The following is a 19,351-nucleotide window of genomic DNA, read 5'->3' on the forward strand; positions in this document are numbered from 1 at the left end:
TAATACTCAAATGTTTTGCTACCTCTTAAAACCATTCAACCTGGGCCTCTTTATATATAATATGTAAGTAAAAAATAGTTTTTGTTTTTTCCCTGTACTACCAGGGGCAAAGTAGCTAACTAATAATCAGGATATTTGTACCTTCTATTGCTTTTATTATTTTCTTGAATTTCATTAATTTTAAAATGTGAACTTGCTTGTTTCTAAAATTTCTAGGTCATACTAAGCATTTTAGTTCCACCTGCCATATTAATGTTAGAATATAAAACAAAGGCTGAAATGTCTCATATTCCACAATCTCAAGATGCTCATCAAATGACAATGGAAGATAGTGAAAACAACTTTCAGAACATAACAGAAGAGATTCCCATGGTAAGGAGGGAAAAAATTAAAGTAAATAGAAATTTGTTGTGAATAAATAGACAATAAATGTTATTTTTATTTTAGGAAGTATTTAAAGAAGTAAGAATATTGGACAGGAATGAAGGAAAAAATGAAATGGAGATACAAATAAAATCAAAAAAGCTTCCCATCACACGAAAGTTTTATGCCTTTTATCATGCGCCAATTGTAAAGTTCTGGTTTAACACGGTATTTTTTTTTTTAATTGAATTCTAGTTGAAGTACAGTAATATTATATGTTATAGGTGTACAGTATAGTGATTCACAATTTGTAAAGGTTATACTCCATTTATAGTTGTTATAAAACATTAGCTACATCCCCTGTGTTGTGCAGTGTGTCCTTGTAGCTTATTTTATACCTAATAGTTTATACCTCTTTACCCCCACTCTTATTTGTCAGTCAGCTATTGCTTTCTCACCCACACACATGCCCCTTAGCCTGAAACTAATTCATTACATTTCCTTCTCAATATGAAAACTTTCTTGCTCCATCTCGTTCAGATATTAAAATTGCAAATCTGAATTACCTAATATAATCCCCAAATTCTCTATCCACTAATGGAAACAACATAAGTTTCATATGTTTGCATTCATGTGAATGACTATTTTAAAATGTACAGTAATTCAGATGGCTATAGGAATTTCTTTTTTTCTTTCTTACTGAAATTTACTTTCCTATCCCGCCATAACTTAAATCAAGGATATGGCTTATTTTAAGACTGGTAGAGGCAAGGAAAGCAATGAGCAGATTTTTAGCGACAATTTTTCAAGGGTCAAAGAGTCTGAATTTTCCTATGAAATGAAATGACTCTTCAGATGTTATTATACATAATACCTTATTATCTCCTTATATTCTTGTTAAGAGTCTCAGAGGTGGGATGTGCTCTTGCCTAAGGAGAATGCTTTTCATATTTGTTTTCATTTCTTGGGATGCAACCTCACTGACTGGGAGCCTGGAAAATACTGGTTGTCTTTCTTAGGAATACTACTTGGTTGAGGGAAGGAGCCAGGTGGTATGTTTTTCTTGATGATGATAATGAAATTCTATAGAAAATTTAAAATGTTATGATTACTTTAGGAGTTCCCACCGTGGCTTAATGGGATCAGCGACATTTTGGAAACACTGGGACACAGCTTCAGTCCCTAGCCCAGCACAGTAGTTAAGGGTCCAGTGTTGCCGCAGATGTGGCTTAGGTTGTGACTGTGACTCAGATCTGATCCCTGGCCGGGGAACTCTATATACCATGGGGTGGCCAAAACAGAAAAAAAAAAAAAGTTATGGTACTTTAGGTATAATGCAAGTTAAGTGGAATTATTTGGACTATACTGAGAACATAAACTTGGTATTATAAAATTCTTCATATGGGAAGTACTGAAAAGTCAACAAAAGTCTAGAACAACAGATTTATACCTTGGGGATCATTTATATTCTAATTGATAAATGCAGTGTCTGTATGGAAAAAGATTTACTTCTGAAACTGTTCTAATGATTAAAGCTGGGAGATTATTACAGGGACATACTTATTAGTCTCTTGTGTGTGCTTGGAAATTTTCTTAGTAGAAAATTGTATTTTGTAATCAATTTCATTTATATCTTGTGTTTTCCTTTTTTATTAGTTGGCATACTTAGGATTTCTGATGCTTTATACATTTGTGGTTCTTGTACGAATGGAACAGTTTCCTTCAGTTCAAGAATGGATTGTTATTGCTTATATTTTTACCTATGCTATTGAGAAAATCCGTGAGGTATGTCTTTAATTTTTACCAGTTACTTAGTGTAAATATGGAGTAAGTTTTGGTTATGTGTTTGTATGTGAGTAAATGTTATTCCTAATTTCAGTATGTGATGATATTATTGAAGTGTAGAATATATTTGGTTTTGCTCTTCTAAAAGTAGTGGCCAAAAAATAGAGATTCATGTCTTAACATTGTCACAATTACAAAAGATACTGATTTGTTTCAAAAACTAGATCTGTTTTGTTTTATTTCAACATTCATATTTATTTTCTTTGATACTCTGAGAAAGTATTAAATTGATATATACCTGATCAGGTAGGTATATTGTAAGTAGGTTCTTAATTTACTCTTACATTATACTGCCTCTAAAGTATCTGTATTGCCAGTTGAATTGTCATTTAGAATTAGATCCTTTTGTCTATCTTGAGTTTTCAGTTCAAATTATAAATTTTCTAATGTCCTGATTTGGGGAAAATGTTTTTTAAAAAATTTTTATACTTTCTGTTTAAACTAGTACCTACATGAATATTGTTTTATGTACACACTAATTTAAATATATCTGAGTTATTTCATGTCTCTACATTTAGAGAATATACAAAATTGCAAAAATCCATAGAAGGTGGTGTACCCCCCTCCCACTTAGGTATCATAGGAATTTATCTTATTAAATAACATATCATGCATTTTAAAGTCCTTTGAGTGCCATGGCCCCTGTTATAAGGCAATCTCTTGTCTTACTAACATGTTTAAAGAAGTTAAGTTGTTAAATGGTGAAAGCAAGTTGCAAAAATTTTTTTTTTCTTTTTACAGTCGCAGCTGTGACACATGGAAATTCCCAGGCTAGGGGCTGAATCAGAGCTGCAGCTGCCAACCTGTGCCACAGCCACAGCAACACTGGATCCAAGCCACATCTGTGACCTACACCACAGCTTGCAGCAGTATTGGATCCTTATACTCACTGAGCAAGGCCAGGGATTAAACCTGTATCCTCACGGACACTGTGTCAGGCTTTTAATCTGCTGAGCCACAGCAGGAACTCTGCAAATAATTCTTTTAATGTGTATTCATAAAATAGTTCTGGGAGTTCCTATTGTGGCTCAGTGGATTAAGTACTTAATGTTACCTCTGTGAGGATGTGGGTTTGATCCCTGGCCTTACTCAGCTCCCATTTGACCCTTAGCCCATGAACTGCCATATGCCACAGGTGTGGCCATGAAAAGAAAACAAAAAGCAGTGCTGCAAGGATTCATTAGATGGTAATAAAAGTGGTTGCCTCTAGTGGGAAGAGGAATAAATTGACTGGGGAAGAAGAATGGAACACACTTGTACTTTATGATACACTGTGATTTTTGAAGCTGTAAATATATTACCATTCCCCACAAAAGAAATTTTTTTAAGTTTTATCAAAGAGTTAAGTATAGCTACTTAAACCATTGAGTTATTTACTTTCTGCAAGTACAGCAGCTTTCAAAGATCCTACATGGATATCGTAGTGTTATTTCCATGAAAAATAAACAACTTTTCAAAAGCATCTTACATTCCAAGTCTAGAGAACTTTTTCTGTTCTGTATAGATAGAAAGAGGCTAAGAAGTATCTGTCTTGGATATCTTATTGAATTATTCTCGGGGTCAAATGCCAAGATAATAAAAAATATTTTGAAATATTAAAAGATATATAAAGTGCTACTGTGATATTATAGTTGAACTCTGGTTTATGTTTTAATAGGAAGAATTTGATTAAATCTTTTTTTTTAAACCCTTAGATCTTTATGTCTGAAGCTGGAAAAATAAGCCAGAAGATTAAAGTGTGGTTTAGTGATTACTTCAATATCAGTGATACAATTGCCATAATTTCTTTCTTCATTGGATTTGGACTAAGATTTGGAGCAAAATGGAACTTTGAGAATGCATATGATAATCATGTTTTTGTGGCTGGAAGATTAATTTACTGTCTTAACATAATATTTTGGTATGTGCGTTTGCTAGATTTTCTAGCTGTAAATCAACAGGCAGGACCTTATGTAATGATGATTGGAAAAATGGTAAGTTGAGAGGCGTCTGATAAATACTCATGAGTTTATTGATATTGTTTCTTAAAATCATAAAAATGTTATTAATATAGTTTTACTTGAACTAGAAAATGATCATGTTTATTTGGCTCATACTCCATATAGACCATTCTTAAGACTATTAACTTTTGAAGGAAATATTTGATGGGATAGGGTTAGGAAACCATATCTTTTTTGTTTTATTGTGAAATACTTTAGTTTTAAAATGCCACTTGCTAGGACAATTAGAGATCAGAATGAAAAATATGAACTTACCAGCTCCAATCTGTGAATTTCTTTTCATCTTTATGCCACTACCCTAAACCAGTGTGTCATCATCTAGCATCTGCAGTAGTATGTTAATCTGTTTACTCACAAGCACTCTAGCCTTATCTCCAGTCTGTGTTATAGCTAGAGTAATATTTCAAAATGCAAATCTGAATATGTCACTCCTCTTTAAAAAATCTTTTAGTGGTTTCGCATTACTCCTGAGGTCAGTATACTTAATGAAACCCGTAAGCCTGTCCAGTTTGGCTGTTGCTTTCCTTTCTTTCCCTCCCTCCCTTTTCCTCCCTCTTTCCCTCCTCTTTAAATTTTGAGATAATTACAGATTCACATGCAGTTGTAGAAAATAATACAGAGAGATTCTGTGTATTCTTTACCTAGTTTCCTCCGGTAATAACATCTTCCTTGCTTTTTTGGTCTCTTCTCTTACCATTTTTGACTTCCACTCTGTGCTCTAAGTCACACAAGCCCTTGTCTTTTTTCTTTAACACAGCCCCTAAAGAAAACCTTTTTAACACAGCCCCTACCATAACTCATGTCTTCTTTCTGTGTAAAATGATCACCCTCATCCACACTCATATCCTTAGCTTTTTTGCCTAATTAACTTAGTTTTATCCTTCAGATTTGGGTTCAGTGTGTTTTTGTTTGTTTCAGGGAAGCTTTTTTGATCTTTTCCAGTTAGATCAAGTTTGCTATATAATTTTATAGTACTCATGTTCTTCCCTTCAGAATATTTACCTCTGTGTCTAACTGTATTTTAAGCTATATTCTTACTGGATTATTTATATTCTTCTCTGGATTATAAACTTCTGGGAGTAGGAACTTTGGTTTTGGTTACTTTTATATCTCCATTACTTATCACAGTCCTTGTCACATAGTAGAATCTCCTTAGTATATATTTGTTGGATGGATAAAGCCATTTCAAGTAGGAAAAAAAAATACTGAAAATTAATTGTATTTTAATAGGTTGATTCTTAAGACTTTTTTCCCTTTATATCCTTAGCTGATTATAATTTTTTTTTTTTTTTTTTTTTTTTTGCTCTTGCCTTTTCTAGGGCCGCTCCTGCGGCATATGGAGGTTCCCAGGCTCCTGGTCGAATCAGAGCTGTACCTGCTGGCCTACACCAGAGCAGAGTAACGCGGGATCTGAGCCGCATCTGCCACCTACACCACAGCTCATGGCAATGCTGGATCCTTAACCTGCTGAGCAAGGCCAGGGGTCGAACCTCATGGTTCCCAGTCAGATTCATTAACCACTGTGCCACGACAGGAACGCCAACTGATTATAAATTTTTTTTTTTTTTTTTTTGTCCTTTTGCTATTTCTTGGGCCGCTCCCGTGGCATATGGAGGTTCCCAGGCTAGGGGTCGAATCGGAACTGTAGCCACTGGCCTACACCAGAGCCACAACAACGCGGGATCCTAGCCGAATCTGCAACCTACACCACAGCTCACGGCAACGCCGGATCCTTAACCCACTGAGCAAGGGCAGGGACTGAACCCGCAACCTCATGGTTCCTAGTCGGATTCGTTAACCACTGCGCCACGACGGGAACTCCTGATTATAAATTTTAAAAACTGTTTAAAAAAAAAAAAAAAAAAAAAAAGAGTTCCCACCATGACTCAGCAGAAACAAATCTAACTAGCATCCATGAGGATGCAGGTTTGATCCCCAGCCTCGCTCAATGGATTAAGGATCCCATGTTGCTGTGAGCTGTGGTATACATCAAAGACCAGCTTGGATCTGGCGTGGCAATGGCGTAGGCTGGCGGCTACAGCTCTGATTCAACCCCTAGCCTGGGAACCTCCATATGCCATGGACCTCCATGTGCAGCCCTAAAAAGACCAAAAAAAAAAAAAAAAAAAAAAAAATTTTGAAAAATTGCAATTGTTCACCAAGTAATTTTTTTCATTTTAAATTTTATTTAAGTATAGTTGATTTACAGTGTTGTGTTAATTTCTGCTCTGCAGTAGAGTGATTCAGCTAGTCTTTTTTATATTCTTTTCCGTTATGGTCTGTCACAGGATATTGATTATAGTTCCCTGTGCTATACAGTAGAACCTTATTGTTTATCCATCCTGTATATAATAGTTCACATCTGCTAATTCCAACCTCCCAGTCTTTCTCTTCTCTGCTCCACCTTCCCCTTGGCAACTATAAGTTTGTTCAGTGTATCTGTGAGTCTGTTTCTGTTTAGTAGTTATGTTCATTTGTGTCACATTTTAGATTCCACAAGTAAGTGATATATAATGTTTTATCTTTCTGACTTTGCTCAGTGTGATAATCTCTAGGTCTGTCCATATTGTTGCAAATGGCATTATTTTGTTCTTTTTTATGGCTGAGTAGTATTCCATTCTGTACATGTACCACATCTTTATCCATTCAACTATTGATGGGCATTTAGGTTGTTTCCATGTCTTGACTATTGTGAATAGTGGTGCTGTGAACATAGGGATACCTGTATCTTTTTGATATACAATTTTGTCTTGATGTATGCCTAGGAGCAGGATTCTGAAATCATAGGGCAACTGTATTTTTAGTTTTTTGAGGGACCTCCATTCTGTTTTCCGTAATGGCTACACCAATTTACATTCCCACCAATGGTATAGATAAGTTGGATTTTTTCTGTGCTCTCTCAAGTATGTGTTACTTGTAGACTTTTTAGTGATGGTTTTTTTTTTTTTTTTTTTTTTTTTTTTTTGCCTTTTCTAGGGCTGCACCACGGCATATGGAGGTTCTCAGGCCAGGGAACTAATGGTAACTGTTGCTGCCAGCCTATGCCAGAGCTACAGCAACACGGGATCAGAGCCGTGTCTGCAACCTACACCACAGCTCATGACAACACTGGATCCTTGACCCACTGAGCGAGGCCTGGGATCAAACCCGCAACCTCATCGTTCCTAGTCGGATTCTTTAACCACTGGGCCACGACAGGAACTCCAATAATAGCCATTTTGACCAGTGTGAGGTGGTACCTTATTGTAGTTTTGATTTATGTTTCTCTGATAATTAGTGCTGATAAGCATCTTTTCATGTGCCTTTTTGGCCATCTGTATGTCTTTGGAGAAATGTCTCTAGGTCTTTTGCCCATTTTTTGTTTGGGTTGTTTTCTTGTATTGAGTTGTATGAGCTGTTTATGTATTTTGGTAATGAAGCCCTTATTTGCAAAACATCATTTGCAGAATTTTCACCAAGTTGTTTTTAATGTTTATTATATTATCACTGCTATACAAGACAATGCAATAGGTATTAGGATACTGCCCCTGAACTTTGTGAAAACACGTTTCTCTTTTTTAACTTAATGAGTACTATATATATTTTTACAGTTGTATAATCCAGCTTGAGCCTCTCCTACAGAAAGTATTTTAAGAAATTACATGAGATATTAGTAAACTATCAAAGTGGTGTATTGATTAACTTAATAAGTAGGGGATATAGGGATTCATGGGAAAAGAGAAATCTGGAGGTTTTTGTTAAAGCAGTGGGATGTGAGCTGTTCTTTGAAAGCTTGAGATAGATGGAAGTAAAAGGCTGACTGGAACTTCTGATAAGGTATAGTTGTAAGCAAATTGGATTGACAGGGCATTCCTTGGAGTATATAGAATATTGAAAACACACTTTAGAGAAGAAAAATGTAAAGGAAACCATGCAAGAGTTTTTGCCTCAAAGTTTGATTTTTCTTCAATAAAAAAGGAATAAGTTGACATTTCTCTTTCTTTTCTTATCATTTTGGAGTGACTTCACAGTGTATGGATGTTGAAAGCAGTCACATTGTTCGTTATGATGATTTTCAATCAGTGGAGTTGGCTGAAAAAGTCTTACAGGGGGTTCTCATGCTCAACCCCAACCCTCCACATTAATCTTGTCCCGTATAATGTGCTTTGCAAGATAATGCTAAACAAATACTGTCAATGGTTTATGTCTGTAGGTACCTCTTTCTCCTATTTTTACCAATCCATACTATTTTTAAAAGTTATATCTAGAACGTCTAATCTCTGCCTGATATAATATTCCCAGTATTTTGCTCTTTCCCATAGGCTTAACCAACTGACAGGTTTTGTTTTTAAATATAGATACCAAGTTTAATACGCAATTGTTTTATGCATTGAAGTGAAAAAAATAATGTATTGGGCCTACCTACTCCTGCCATAAATTGTTTTTGGTTTTAAGTGGTGAAAAAGACAAACTATTATGCTTCTGTTGCTTTTGTGAAAGTAACTCTTCATTCCTTATTCTAAAATTACTAAAATTTTAGCAAGTACAGACAAACTACCTTCTAGAGACATCCATTATTAACTGTTGGATATATACCTTTCCATCCTTCAGGACATGTATATGAATGTATATGTTTACTTCTCCCAAACTTCACATGGATAAGTGTATAAAATAGTTTTATCGAAATGGGCCTATTGTATATGTGCTCTTTCTCAGTTCTTTTTAAATATCTACCCCCTTTATAAAAATGTGTTCCTAAAATTTTTGAAACTCTTTTCCTTAATCTCAGAAAAGTGGTCTTCTGGATTAAATTTCTCTTCTAAGTAACCCCACTGCTTCACAAGATTATCAGCATTGCTTTGCATCACAAGAAAACAAAGTTTTTATGGTTTTTAAATATAGAGTTTTATTATTATATTTGATGTTTCACGCTACAAATTTTCCCTTTAGGAGAATATATTCTACTCCCCCAGTTAAGAATTACTGATGTATTATTTGTCAGTTCAAAGAAGTACTTAGTCATTTTGTACTCTTTCATGAAGTACTGGTATTATCAGGAAAAGTCGGGGAGTTAAGGCTTTGGGGAAAGACCAGGTTTTAGCCTAACTTTTAAGTGTGCAAAAGACTGCTTCAGCTTTTATCATTGTCTGCCAGATTATTTAATGTTATTGGGTTAATTTAATGGTGATGTACAGTAAATGGGAGATGCAGGAAATATAGATGTGAGTAGATGGAGATGGGAAAAGTGAGGAAGCCAAGAGAAAGTGGAGCTGTCTGGATTTCCATCTGAATTGTACTTAAAATGTACTCTGAACACTCCTGCCAATTCTTCCATCCCAGTTAAAGGGAGCTTGATTATATTTCATTTTCTTCTTTATCACTGATCTTCTTTAGAACCACTCTTCACCAGGATTATGTCTTTTCCTTCTTCAATCATTCATTTATTACATCATTATCTTTTTTCTCCTAGTGCCATCTTCGCTTTCCACTGCCCTCAAAACTCAGAATGGTTAATGTTTTAATTACCTGCTTCAAGTAGGTTCTGCAGGGTATAAGAAGTCCTTCATTAAAAATGTACTTTTAAATAATGAATAAAGGAAATGAATTTTATAACTTGAAGTAGATTCCTTAGAGTAACTTAACTTATTTTATCATTATGAATCTGTTACATGCTAACCTGAGATAACAAAGATGAATAAGATATGGTCCAGATACTCATGGAACTCACAATCTAGTGTAAGACAAGCATGTGAACAGATAGTTACAGAAAGATATGGTAAAATATTGTGTGAAGACTGAAGAGCTAATTCTGTCATGAAGGCTTTCACAAAGACTATTTGAAAAGAGTTTAGAAAATAGAATTTTTTTGGAGTTCCCGTCGTGGCGCAGTGGTTATCGAATCCGTCTAGGAACCATGAGGTTGCGGGTTCGGCCCCTGGCCTTGCTCAGTGGGTTAAGGATCTGGCATTGCTGTGAGCTGTGGTGTAGGTCACAGACGCGGTTCGGATCCCGCGTTGGCTGTGGCTCTGATGTAGGCCAGCAGCTACAGCTCTGATTCAACCCCTAGCATTAAAATAAGATTTTCTCAGGCTAATGAAAATTGCATGTGCCAACTATTCGCTGTCACTCCATATAGCTATACACTTAAGCTCATTTTAGATATAAAAATTGAATATTCAGGTCTTTTAATTAAATTTAGATAAAATGTAAGGAAGATTGTCAGATAGACATTATGTGAAGAGGTATGAAATCCAGAGACCTCTATGAATCATCAGCTAAGAGATGTTGAATAATTTTAGAATACTTGAGGTTTGGGTTTTTATTTGGATTTTTGACCTAGACTCTTTCTTCAGTTACAGATAACTATTTCGGTTCTAAATTATCACAAATGCCATAAATAATATTTTAATGAATTATTTGCCTTTTAAAATCTTATATCCTAAGATTTTGTTTACTGAAAAACATGCTGTCATAGTAATTCTCTTACATGGTCAAATAAAGCATTATTTGACTATTTTACAAATAAACCTGAATGTTGAAAGGGGTATTAAGATTCCTTAATTGAAAGTCACAGGGACTCAACCTTTAATTTAAAAAGGAAGTTTTTTGGGAGATCTAACAATTTTAAAGGTAAAGAATCAAGACTAAATGATTTCATATAAATAAATAGATTATAGTTTTTCCGTCTCATCTAGACCTACTGTCCTCTTGTCATAGTCCTACCTTCCATTTCTAATCTCACTGTGTACTTGTTCAAAACATATATGTAAGTGTCATAATAATTTCTTTGAGATTGATTTATCATCACACTTATTGTTGGTTAACAGATTAAAGTACAGATTTATTTATGTGTAAATTGATCTGTGTGGGATTTCTCTGGTAGATTGTTATTTGTAAATGAGTATTATTACATATTGCCGGAATGAGACTGTATTCACTTTTTTAGATGCAAGTGCTGAACACTTGTACACATAAATAAGTCAATAGAAATTAAGGTTTTATTATAGCATTTCACTTCTTTGAATTCCTGAGTAATGATGTTAAAATTCATGTCGTGATTTAGCAATAAAAATTGTTTTTTTAATGACTTACTAGGTGATAGTAACAGGCTGTTTTCAGTTTTTTCAAACAACCTGGCTTGTGGATTATGGGTATCACTTGTTTTTTCAAAACCTATACTGATTATTCAGTTCGTTGTTCTATTTACCTCATAGGAGGTTTCACAGCCCAGGAGACAAGGCATCATGGCAGGTTTAGGATGAGTGAAAGAATGCCTTTCTTTTGTGAAGTGGGCAAAAAGACAGTATCAAAGGAATGTAGAAATGATAGTCTGCACCTCCAGTATAAGAACAAGCAGGAGTTCCCGTTGTGGCTTAGTGGTAACAAACCTGACTGTTACCCATGAGGATGTGGCCTTGCACAGTGGGTTAAGGAGCTGGCATTGCCATGAGCTGTGGTGTAGGTCCCAGATACAGCTCGGATCTGGAGTTGCTATGGCTGTGGTGTAGGCCAGCAACTACAGCTCTGATTTGACCCTTAGCCTTGAAACTTCCATATGTCATGAGTGCAGTCCTAAGAAGACAAAGAGCAGAGTAGTTTTGGAAAAGAATACTTAGGGAAATTGATTCTCTGAATCTGTCTGTCATGTCTGTACCTCTTTAAAATCTTCATGTACTTGAGATAGGAAGACTGTGGTTTGAGCCTGTGATGTGGTTCATTATGTAGAAGGTGCCTATGACTTGCATGATGTCATAGATCAAATTTTACATAATTTCCTTGATGTTAAGGTTTATGTAGTGATGAGATTTCCTGAATGCTAATAACTAGGAGTAAAAAGAAACCCCAAAATTCAGCTTATCTATTAGAACACTAGAAACTTTTTTAAGATGAAAAATTGTGTTTAAATTTCCATGTATTTTAACAGTGTTTGTTTTTTAACAGGTGGCCAATATGTTCTACATTGTAGTGATTATGGCTCTTGTATTACTTAGTTTTGGTGTTCCTAGAAAGGCAATACTTTATCCTCATGAAGCACCATCTTGGACTCTTGCTAAAGATATAGTTTTTCATCCATACTGGATGATTTTCGGTGAAGTTTATGCATATGAAATTGATGGTAAGGATTTATGTGTACACACTTCTTTTTTTATGTTTTAAAGTTAGAATTGCATTATAGTTACATTACGTATTTTCACCAATTGTCAACCTAACACCACATTAGTTAATGCCAGAAGAAGCAGAACAAAAATTAATCGAAAAGAGTAAATTAGAGATTATTTAGCAGAAAATAATGAAATAATGAAACTGGCTTACACAATTAAGTGGAAAGTTCAAAGGCAGAGTGGTTTTGAGATAGGTTAATTCGTAGCTAAGGACACCTATTCTTTTTCATCCCTCTGCTCTGTAATTACAGTGTCTGACTCATAAAGGTTTTCCTTTACATTTGTAAGACTCTGTCACTAGCAACCAGAGGAAACACTGTTTTCCGTAGTTCTCTTCAGCAGAAAAAGTCCCTTTTCCAGATGGCCCCTGTTGAACCTATTTTTTCATCTCATTAGCTTAAATTGGCTTCAGTCTGCCTATCTCTGAAACATGGCAAGGGTGCTGGAATTACATTGACTAGTTGCATTGTATGTACCCTTGAATTGTAAAATTCAGCTCTGAATACGTTCTCTGCATAAGGTGATAAAGATTTTTCTGTTTTGCTTAAAGAGGCTGGATAACTTGGGAACATAGGTGATACTGCCACCTTTCAGGGAAGTTCTTCTCTTGACCTCCATATTTGAGTTATAGAATATTTGTTAGTTCTCTCTTGCTCTTTCTCTCCCATCTTACTTTACTCCTTCCTTACTCCATTCCTGTGTTGCTCCTTACCTACCTGTTTATGAGTGATTAGGTCAAGGTATGGTCACGTAGTAGTCATCAGTTGTTATCAGATGTTGGTTAAAATAGGTTTTATCAGACTGGGAAAATTTCATGTTTAATGGCTTCCTGTTCAGTGTCATTTCCAGGTTTTTATTTTCTGCTCTAAAATCATGTGGCTCTACTTATATTGCATTGGGTACAGTTTTTTGGTCTCCTACATTGTCTTTCTTGGGTATTTGCTTCATCAAACTAATCTGAATAGAATGGAAATAGAGTCATAAAGCTTTTTAAGAGTGAAAGAACCTTATGCATTAATTTGCCCATAAAGTCATTTATTTGAAAGGAATGATGTAGCCATGATGAGAATTTCAGTGGTATATATATTTTTAAATGCTTAAAAGAACACTAAATGCTAAGTGTATTATAAATATTTTTATGAAACTTGTTGCTAATTCTAATCCTTGCCCTACTTGAATTGATTTTACTTCTTCATAACTTGGGTGGGTATTAAATCTCTCACTTGCTTGATTCAGCCATGGTCTGGCTTCAGAAACATTCCAGGTGGAAGTTACAAAAAGCAAGGAATTCAAATCTTATATTTGAGAGATACTTCTTTGTGTGTGTGTGTGTTTTTAGGGCTGCACCCGTGGCATATGGAGGTTCCCAGGCTAGGGGTCAAATCAGAGCTGTAACCGCTGGCCTACGCTACAGCCACAGCAGCAGGGTCCGAGCCGCATCTGCAACCTACACCTCAGCTCATGGCAACGCCGGATCCTTAACCCACTGAGTGAGGCCAGGGATTGAACCTGCGTCCTCATGGATGCTAGTCAGATTCATTTCCGCTGAGTCATGATGAGAACTTCGAGAGACACTTTAACCACTCCTTCAGCCCTCTTTTATGACATAATAAGCTAAACTCAGTAATCTTCATGTTTGTGAATTCACTGTGAGTTTATCCTACTCTTTTATGGTTCAGTTATTTTTCTTGTAGAAATGTGTGGCTGAATCTGGGAATTTTATTCTTGATACTCTTCTGGCTAAACCACCCTTGAAGGGTAGACATAACACAGAAATATACTTCCTTGTATGGAGTAGAGAGTAGTGGGATAGTAACCTTCCCTCACAATATTCTTCTTTGTTGGAATACTTTTAAGTTGGTGTTTATATGGCTGCCTGCCCAGAAGCTTTTGCTAGAATCTGTGGAAGAGATTTGTACATGATGAAAACTTAAGCAAACATACACATATCCTGATTAGAAGCAGTAACTGGTAAATTAATGTATTTTAATTTTTTTTTTCTTTCTAAAGTTTGTGCAAATGATTCATCTATTCGTGAAATCTGTGGTCCTGGGACATGGTTGACTCCATTTCTTCAAGCAGTCTACCTCTTTGTACAGTATATCATTATGGTCAATCTTCTCATTGCATTTTTCAAGTAAGCATTATTCATTTGCATATTGTAACGAGATCATTTAATATATAGTCTCTTTTTGAAGGAATTTTACAAAGTTTAAAATACATTTTATTGAGGCTGAAACTACTAAAAATTATTTTTGAAAATTACAAGTAAGGCATGCTTTTTCAAAATCAGATTGGTACTAAATTTGAGACTTCATTTTACAAAATGCAGTTGTTTCATAAATTTAGTCTTTACTTGAGGTTTATTACTTGGTTGGAATACAAAACACTAAAATGTATATACTGTTCAGTATGCAAAACAGAAGAGCAAACAAATTTCTTCAGTGATCCCATTCTTAATATTTTGGTGTACGTCTTTTTACCTTTTATGAAAATGTATGAACTGTTTTTTCTTTTCAGAAATATTTTTATGTTTTGTGTACTCTTTTTAACTAAGCGACACATAAAAATTATCGTACATTAATAAATGGCTACCTAGTATTCCATGATATAGACCATAATTTTTAAACCAATATATTACATTTCTCAGTTCAGTTGTTTATAATTTTCTGTTCCCCAAAGCCACAGTGTGGTTAAATTTTGATCAATGCTTACATGTCTCCTTAGAGTGTTTTCCTAAAGGTAGAAGGATTCAGTGTATGTATTTTTCAGACTTCTTGCATTTAAGTCAAAATAGACTCTTGTCCTCAAATCTCTGCTAATAGTAGGTGTTATCTTTTTTAATGTTGCTAATTTGATAGTACATAAAAGGGTCTTGTTTTTATTTGCACTTTTGTTACTATACAGATTGAATATTTTCTTGTTTTTGTCGTTGCATATAATTTTAAAAACCTAAAATCATATTTTCTGCCTTTTTTTCCAGGAGTTTGTAATTAAGACCCTTAACAATATCAAACTTTGCCTTATATTTGTTGGATGTGTTTTTTTCAGGTTCTCATTTGCCTTTTAGTGTTAATTATAGTGGAGTACTCCTTTTGAACCCTTGTTTAGAACAGAATTACAATCTTCAGAATTTAAAATTTTAAAATATTGTAAGCTAAGTTTGTTTTATTTTTATTCTTTGTTATTCAAGCAATGTATATTTACAAGTGAAGGCAATTTCTAATATTGTATGGAAATACCAACGTTATCATTTTATTATGGCTTATCATGAGAAACCAGTTTTGCCTCCACCACTTATCATTCTCAGCCATATAGTTTCTCTGTTTTGCTGCATATGTAAAAGAAGGAAAAAAGATAAGACTTCAGATGGGCCAAGTAAGTAAAATATATTAAGGCAAATGTTTTTAATCACTTGTCAGTATGTCAGTTTTACACTAAAAGCTAAGTATTAATTTTATTCAGAAGACTTAATTGGTTAATGTTACTGTAAAGACTTTTGTTCAGTTTGCCTAAACATAAAAGAATTTTAAGTGCAGTGTGGTATCTATAAAAGTAAATTTAGTATTTTACTTCTTTTTTGGCGTGGCATCTCAATTTGGTTTTATTAAAATGAGTAGTTCCTGCTATGACACAGTGGGATCCATGGTGTCTCTGTACTGGCAGGAACACGGGTTCAATCACTGGCCCATTGCACTGGGTTAAGAATCTGGTGTTGCCACAGCTGTGGCATAAGTTGTAACTCTAGTTCAGATTTGATTCCTGACCTGGCAACTCCATATGCACCAAAGTGGCCAAAGAAGAAAAAAAAATGCTAATGTAAACCATAATACTTGCTATTCTACAAACCATTTTGACTGCTGTATAAACAGTAACACTTTTATTTAGCATATTCTGTACACTACATGAGACTAATCAAACTCTGCTTAGAATTTTATAGTGGGGAGTTCCTGTGGTGGCTCAGTGGTTTAAGAACAACAGGAGAGTGCAGGTTTGATCCCTGGCATGGCTCAGGGGGTTAAGGATCTGATTGCCGTAAGCTGTGGCATAGGTCGCAGACGAGGCTTGAATCCCCTGTTGCTCTGCCTGTGGCTTAGACTGGCAGCTGTAGCTCCGATTTGACCCCAGCCTAGGAATTTCCATATGCCACATCCTCAGCCCTAAAATTTTTTTTTTACAGTGGCTGTCTGCTCTCCCAAATCAGTTCTTAAATCCCTCTATCTGGATATGTGAGGGAGAGGTGTGAGAGACAGATGGTAAAGGGTATTTTATAGGAAAAGGAAATTAGAAAAGGAGGAAGTATCTGAAACCATTCTCCTGACATACACTGTGAGTAAAGCAAAAAGTAGAAATACCTGTCTAGAGTTTTAGAAACACACATACAAAAAGAGAACAAAAAATTGCAGTTGATGTACTCTAAATAATTCATAAGATTCATGAGCTAATGAGCTTATCTTTATGTATTCAGTGTTTTTTTTTTTCTTTTCTTTTCCCCCCTTAGAACTTTTTTTAACAGAAGAAGATCAAAAGAAACTTCATGATTTTGAAGAGCAGTGTGTTGAGATGTATTTTAATGAAAAAGATGACAAATTCCATTCTGGTAGCGAAGAGAGAATTCGTGTCACTTTTGAAAGGTTCAGGAGCTCTTTAATTATAATTGATTTTGTGTTGGAGTGGGATTGATTAGTTATGTTTCCTGTATGTTGTCATTATTTAGTTTATGTTTGTCACACACGTAAGTTTAATCATGGTTTACATAATAGTTCGGTTGTTCTAATACTTCATGTTAAGTCAGTATGTCAATCTCTTGTTATCTTTTGACCTTTATTACAGAGGGCAGAAAAGGGTTAATGTTTTTTACTAGTTGGTGGAGAAAAAGTTATATTAATTATTTAAAAATATTTGTTTCTTGGGGAGTTCCCGTTGTGGTGCAGCAGAAACGAATCTGACTAGGAACCATGAGGTTGCGTGTTCAATCCCTGGCCTTGCTCAATGGGTTAAGGATCTGGCGTTGCCATGAGCTGTGTGGTGTAGGTCGCAGATGTGGCTTGGATCCTGAGTTGCTGTCGCTGTGGCATAGACTGATGGCTACAGCTCCGGTTAGACCTCTAGCCTGGGAGCCTCCACATGCCGCCAGTGCAGTGCTAGAAAAGACAAAAATAAATAAATAAAAATAAAAATATTTGTTTCTTTCCATCAGCTTTGCTACGTTCTAAAAGTATATGGTGTTTGTATAGTTACAATAATAGTAATAGTAATTCTATGTATATGTAGCTGAATACACATTTTCGTGTTAGTCTAGTGTAGGAAAAAGTCGCCTACGGCACAAAAATGTGTTTTGAAATCTTGTATTTTTACATCTTTGAATGCATGAAAAATTTCTTTTTACCATTATTGTTTATTGAGATTACAAAAGGAATTTCTAAACCATTAATTTTAACATTTGTAAAAAGCCTGTTTCCCTTACAGAGTGGAGCAGATGTGCATTCAGATTAAAGAAGTTGGAGATCGTGTCAACTATATCAAAAGATCGTTACAGTCATTAGATTCTCAAATTGGCCATTTGCAAGATCTTTCAGCCCTGACCGTAGATACCTTAAAAACACTTACTGCCCAGAAAGCTTCAGAAGCTAGCAAAGTTCACAATGAAATTACACGAGAATTGAGCGTTTCTAAACATTTGGCTCAAAACCTTATTGATGATGGTCCCATAAGACCTTCTGTATGGAAAAAGCACAGTGTTGTAAATACACTTAGCTCCTCTCTTCCGCAAAGTGGTCTTGAAAGTAATAATCCATTTCTTTGTAATATTTTTATGAAAGATGAAAAAGATCCCCAATGTAATATATTTGGTCAGGATTTACCTGTAATACCCCAGAGAAAAGAATTCAGTTTTCCAGAGGCTGGTTCCTCTTGCAGTGCCTTATTCCCAAGTACTGTCTCTCCTCCAGAACTACGACAGAGACTACATGGAGTAGAAACCATAAAAATGTTTAGTAAAAATCAAAAATCAGGAAGTTCATCTAATAGCATACCACATCTATCATCCCCACCAACCAAATTTTTTGTTAGTACACCATCTCAGCCAAGTTGCAAAAGCCACTTAGAAACTGTAACCAAAGATCGAGAAGCTGTTTGTTTTAAAGCTGCAGAAGGAGATAATATAGAATTCGGAGCATTTGTAGGTAAGTTTGGCAAACTGATATTTGTATATGAATATTATTTACTTTTTAATTATAGTTAGCACCTTAGAAATAAAAACAAATAGCTAATTAATAAAACCTTGTACTTGTGTGACAAGTGGACTACCTTTTCATAGAGTATAGTTCTAAAATTTTTTTAAGGAATTAGAAGTGGAGGAAATGAATTGGGCTGTTACAGATATATTAGCATAAACCTCTTCAGTGCTGTAAGTACAATTGTATAGAAAACTTGGAGTTCCTGTCGTGGCTCAGTGGTTAACGAATCCGACTGTGAACCATGAGGTTGCGGGTTCGATCCCTGGCCTTGCTCAGTGGGTTGGGGATCCAGCATTGCCGTGAGCTGTGGTGTGGGTTGCACATGCGGCTCAGATCCCACGTTGTTGTGGCTCTGGCGTAGGCTGGTGGCTACAGTTCTGATTGGACCCCTAGCCTGGGAACCTCCATATGCCACGGGAATTGCCGCAGAAATGGCAAAAAGACAAAAGAAAGAAAGAAAGAAAACTTATATGAACTCTGACTTTTGAATTTGAGGATAGTCTCTTGAATTTGATCAACTTTTTGTTGAAAGAACTTGAGCAATCTGTAAGTTTTACAATACAAAGGTAAAGGGGAGACTAGAAGTAACTGGAAAAGAGCAGTGTTTTATAAATAGACTTACCATATAGCTTTTCATCTATACCAGTACACTTTTGAGAGTGAAAGGGTACACTGCCAGTGTTTACATTAAGACTGTAGAGAAAACCGCGACTGTTTGGAAAATGAGTACTTATGGTTGTCCCAGTTATATACCCAGAGGGGA

The 19,351-nt window shown here is 35.3% G+C and overlaps 1 protein-coding gene across 4 annotated transcripts in view; it reads left to right on the forward strand.

Moving 5' to 3' along the window:
• The window catches only part of TRPM7 (transient receptor potential cation channel subfamily M member 7), a 104,135-nt gene that overhangs the window by 53,415 nt on the left and 31,369 nt on the right, over nucleotides 1-19,351 (forward strand). For 2 of the 4 annotated variants that reach the window (XM_003121515.4, XM_013993003.1), the window contains exons 18-26: nucleotides 217-372; nucleotides 448-591; nucleotides 2,020-2,148; nucleotides 3,903-4,181; nucleotides 12,129-12,303; nucleotides 14,360-14,486; nucleotides 15,543-15,727; nucleotides 16,851-16,983; nucleotides 17,819-18,534. In XM_003121515.4, the coding sequence (XP_003121563.2) occupies nucleotides 217-372; nucleotides 448-591; nucleotides 2,020-2,148; nucleotides 3,903-4,181; nucleotides 12,129-12,303; nucleotides 14,360-14,486; nucleotides 15,543-15,727; nucleotides 16,851-16,983; nucleotides 17,819-18,534 (2,044 nt within the window). The remainder of the gene's footprint in view (nucleotides 1-216; nucleotides 373-447; nucleotides 592-2,019; nucleotides 2,149-3,902; nucleotides 4,182-12,128; nucleotides 12,304-14,359; nucleotides 14,487-15,542; nucleotides 15,728-16,850; nucleotides 16,984-17,818; nucleotides 18,535-19,351) is intronic. The other 2 variants (XM_021095614.1, XM_021095609.1) reach the window with 1 other exon arrangement.

The sequence above is a fragment of the Sus scrofa genome, chromosome 1 (genome assembly GCF_000003025.6).
Source record: "Sus scrofa isolate TJ Tabasco breed Duroc chromosome 1, Sscrofa11.1, whole genome shotgun sequence".
In the NCBI taxonomy this organism is placed as follows: domain Eukaryota; kingdom Metazoa; phylum Chordata; class Mammalia; order Artiodactyla; family Suidae; genus Sus; species Sus scrofa.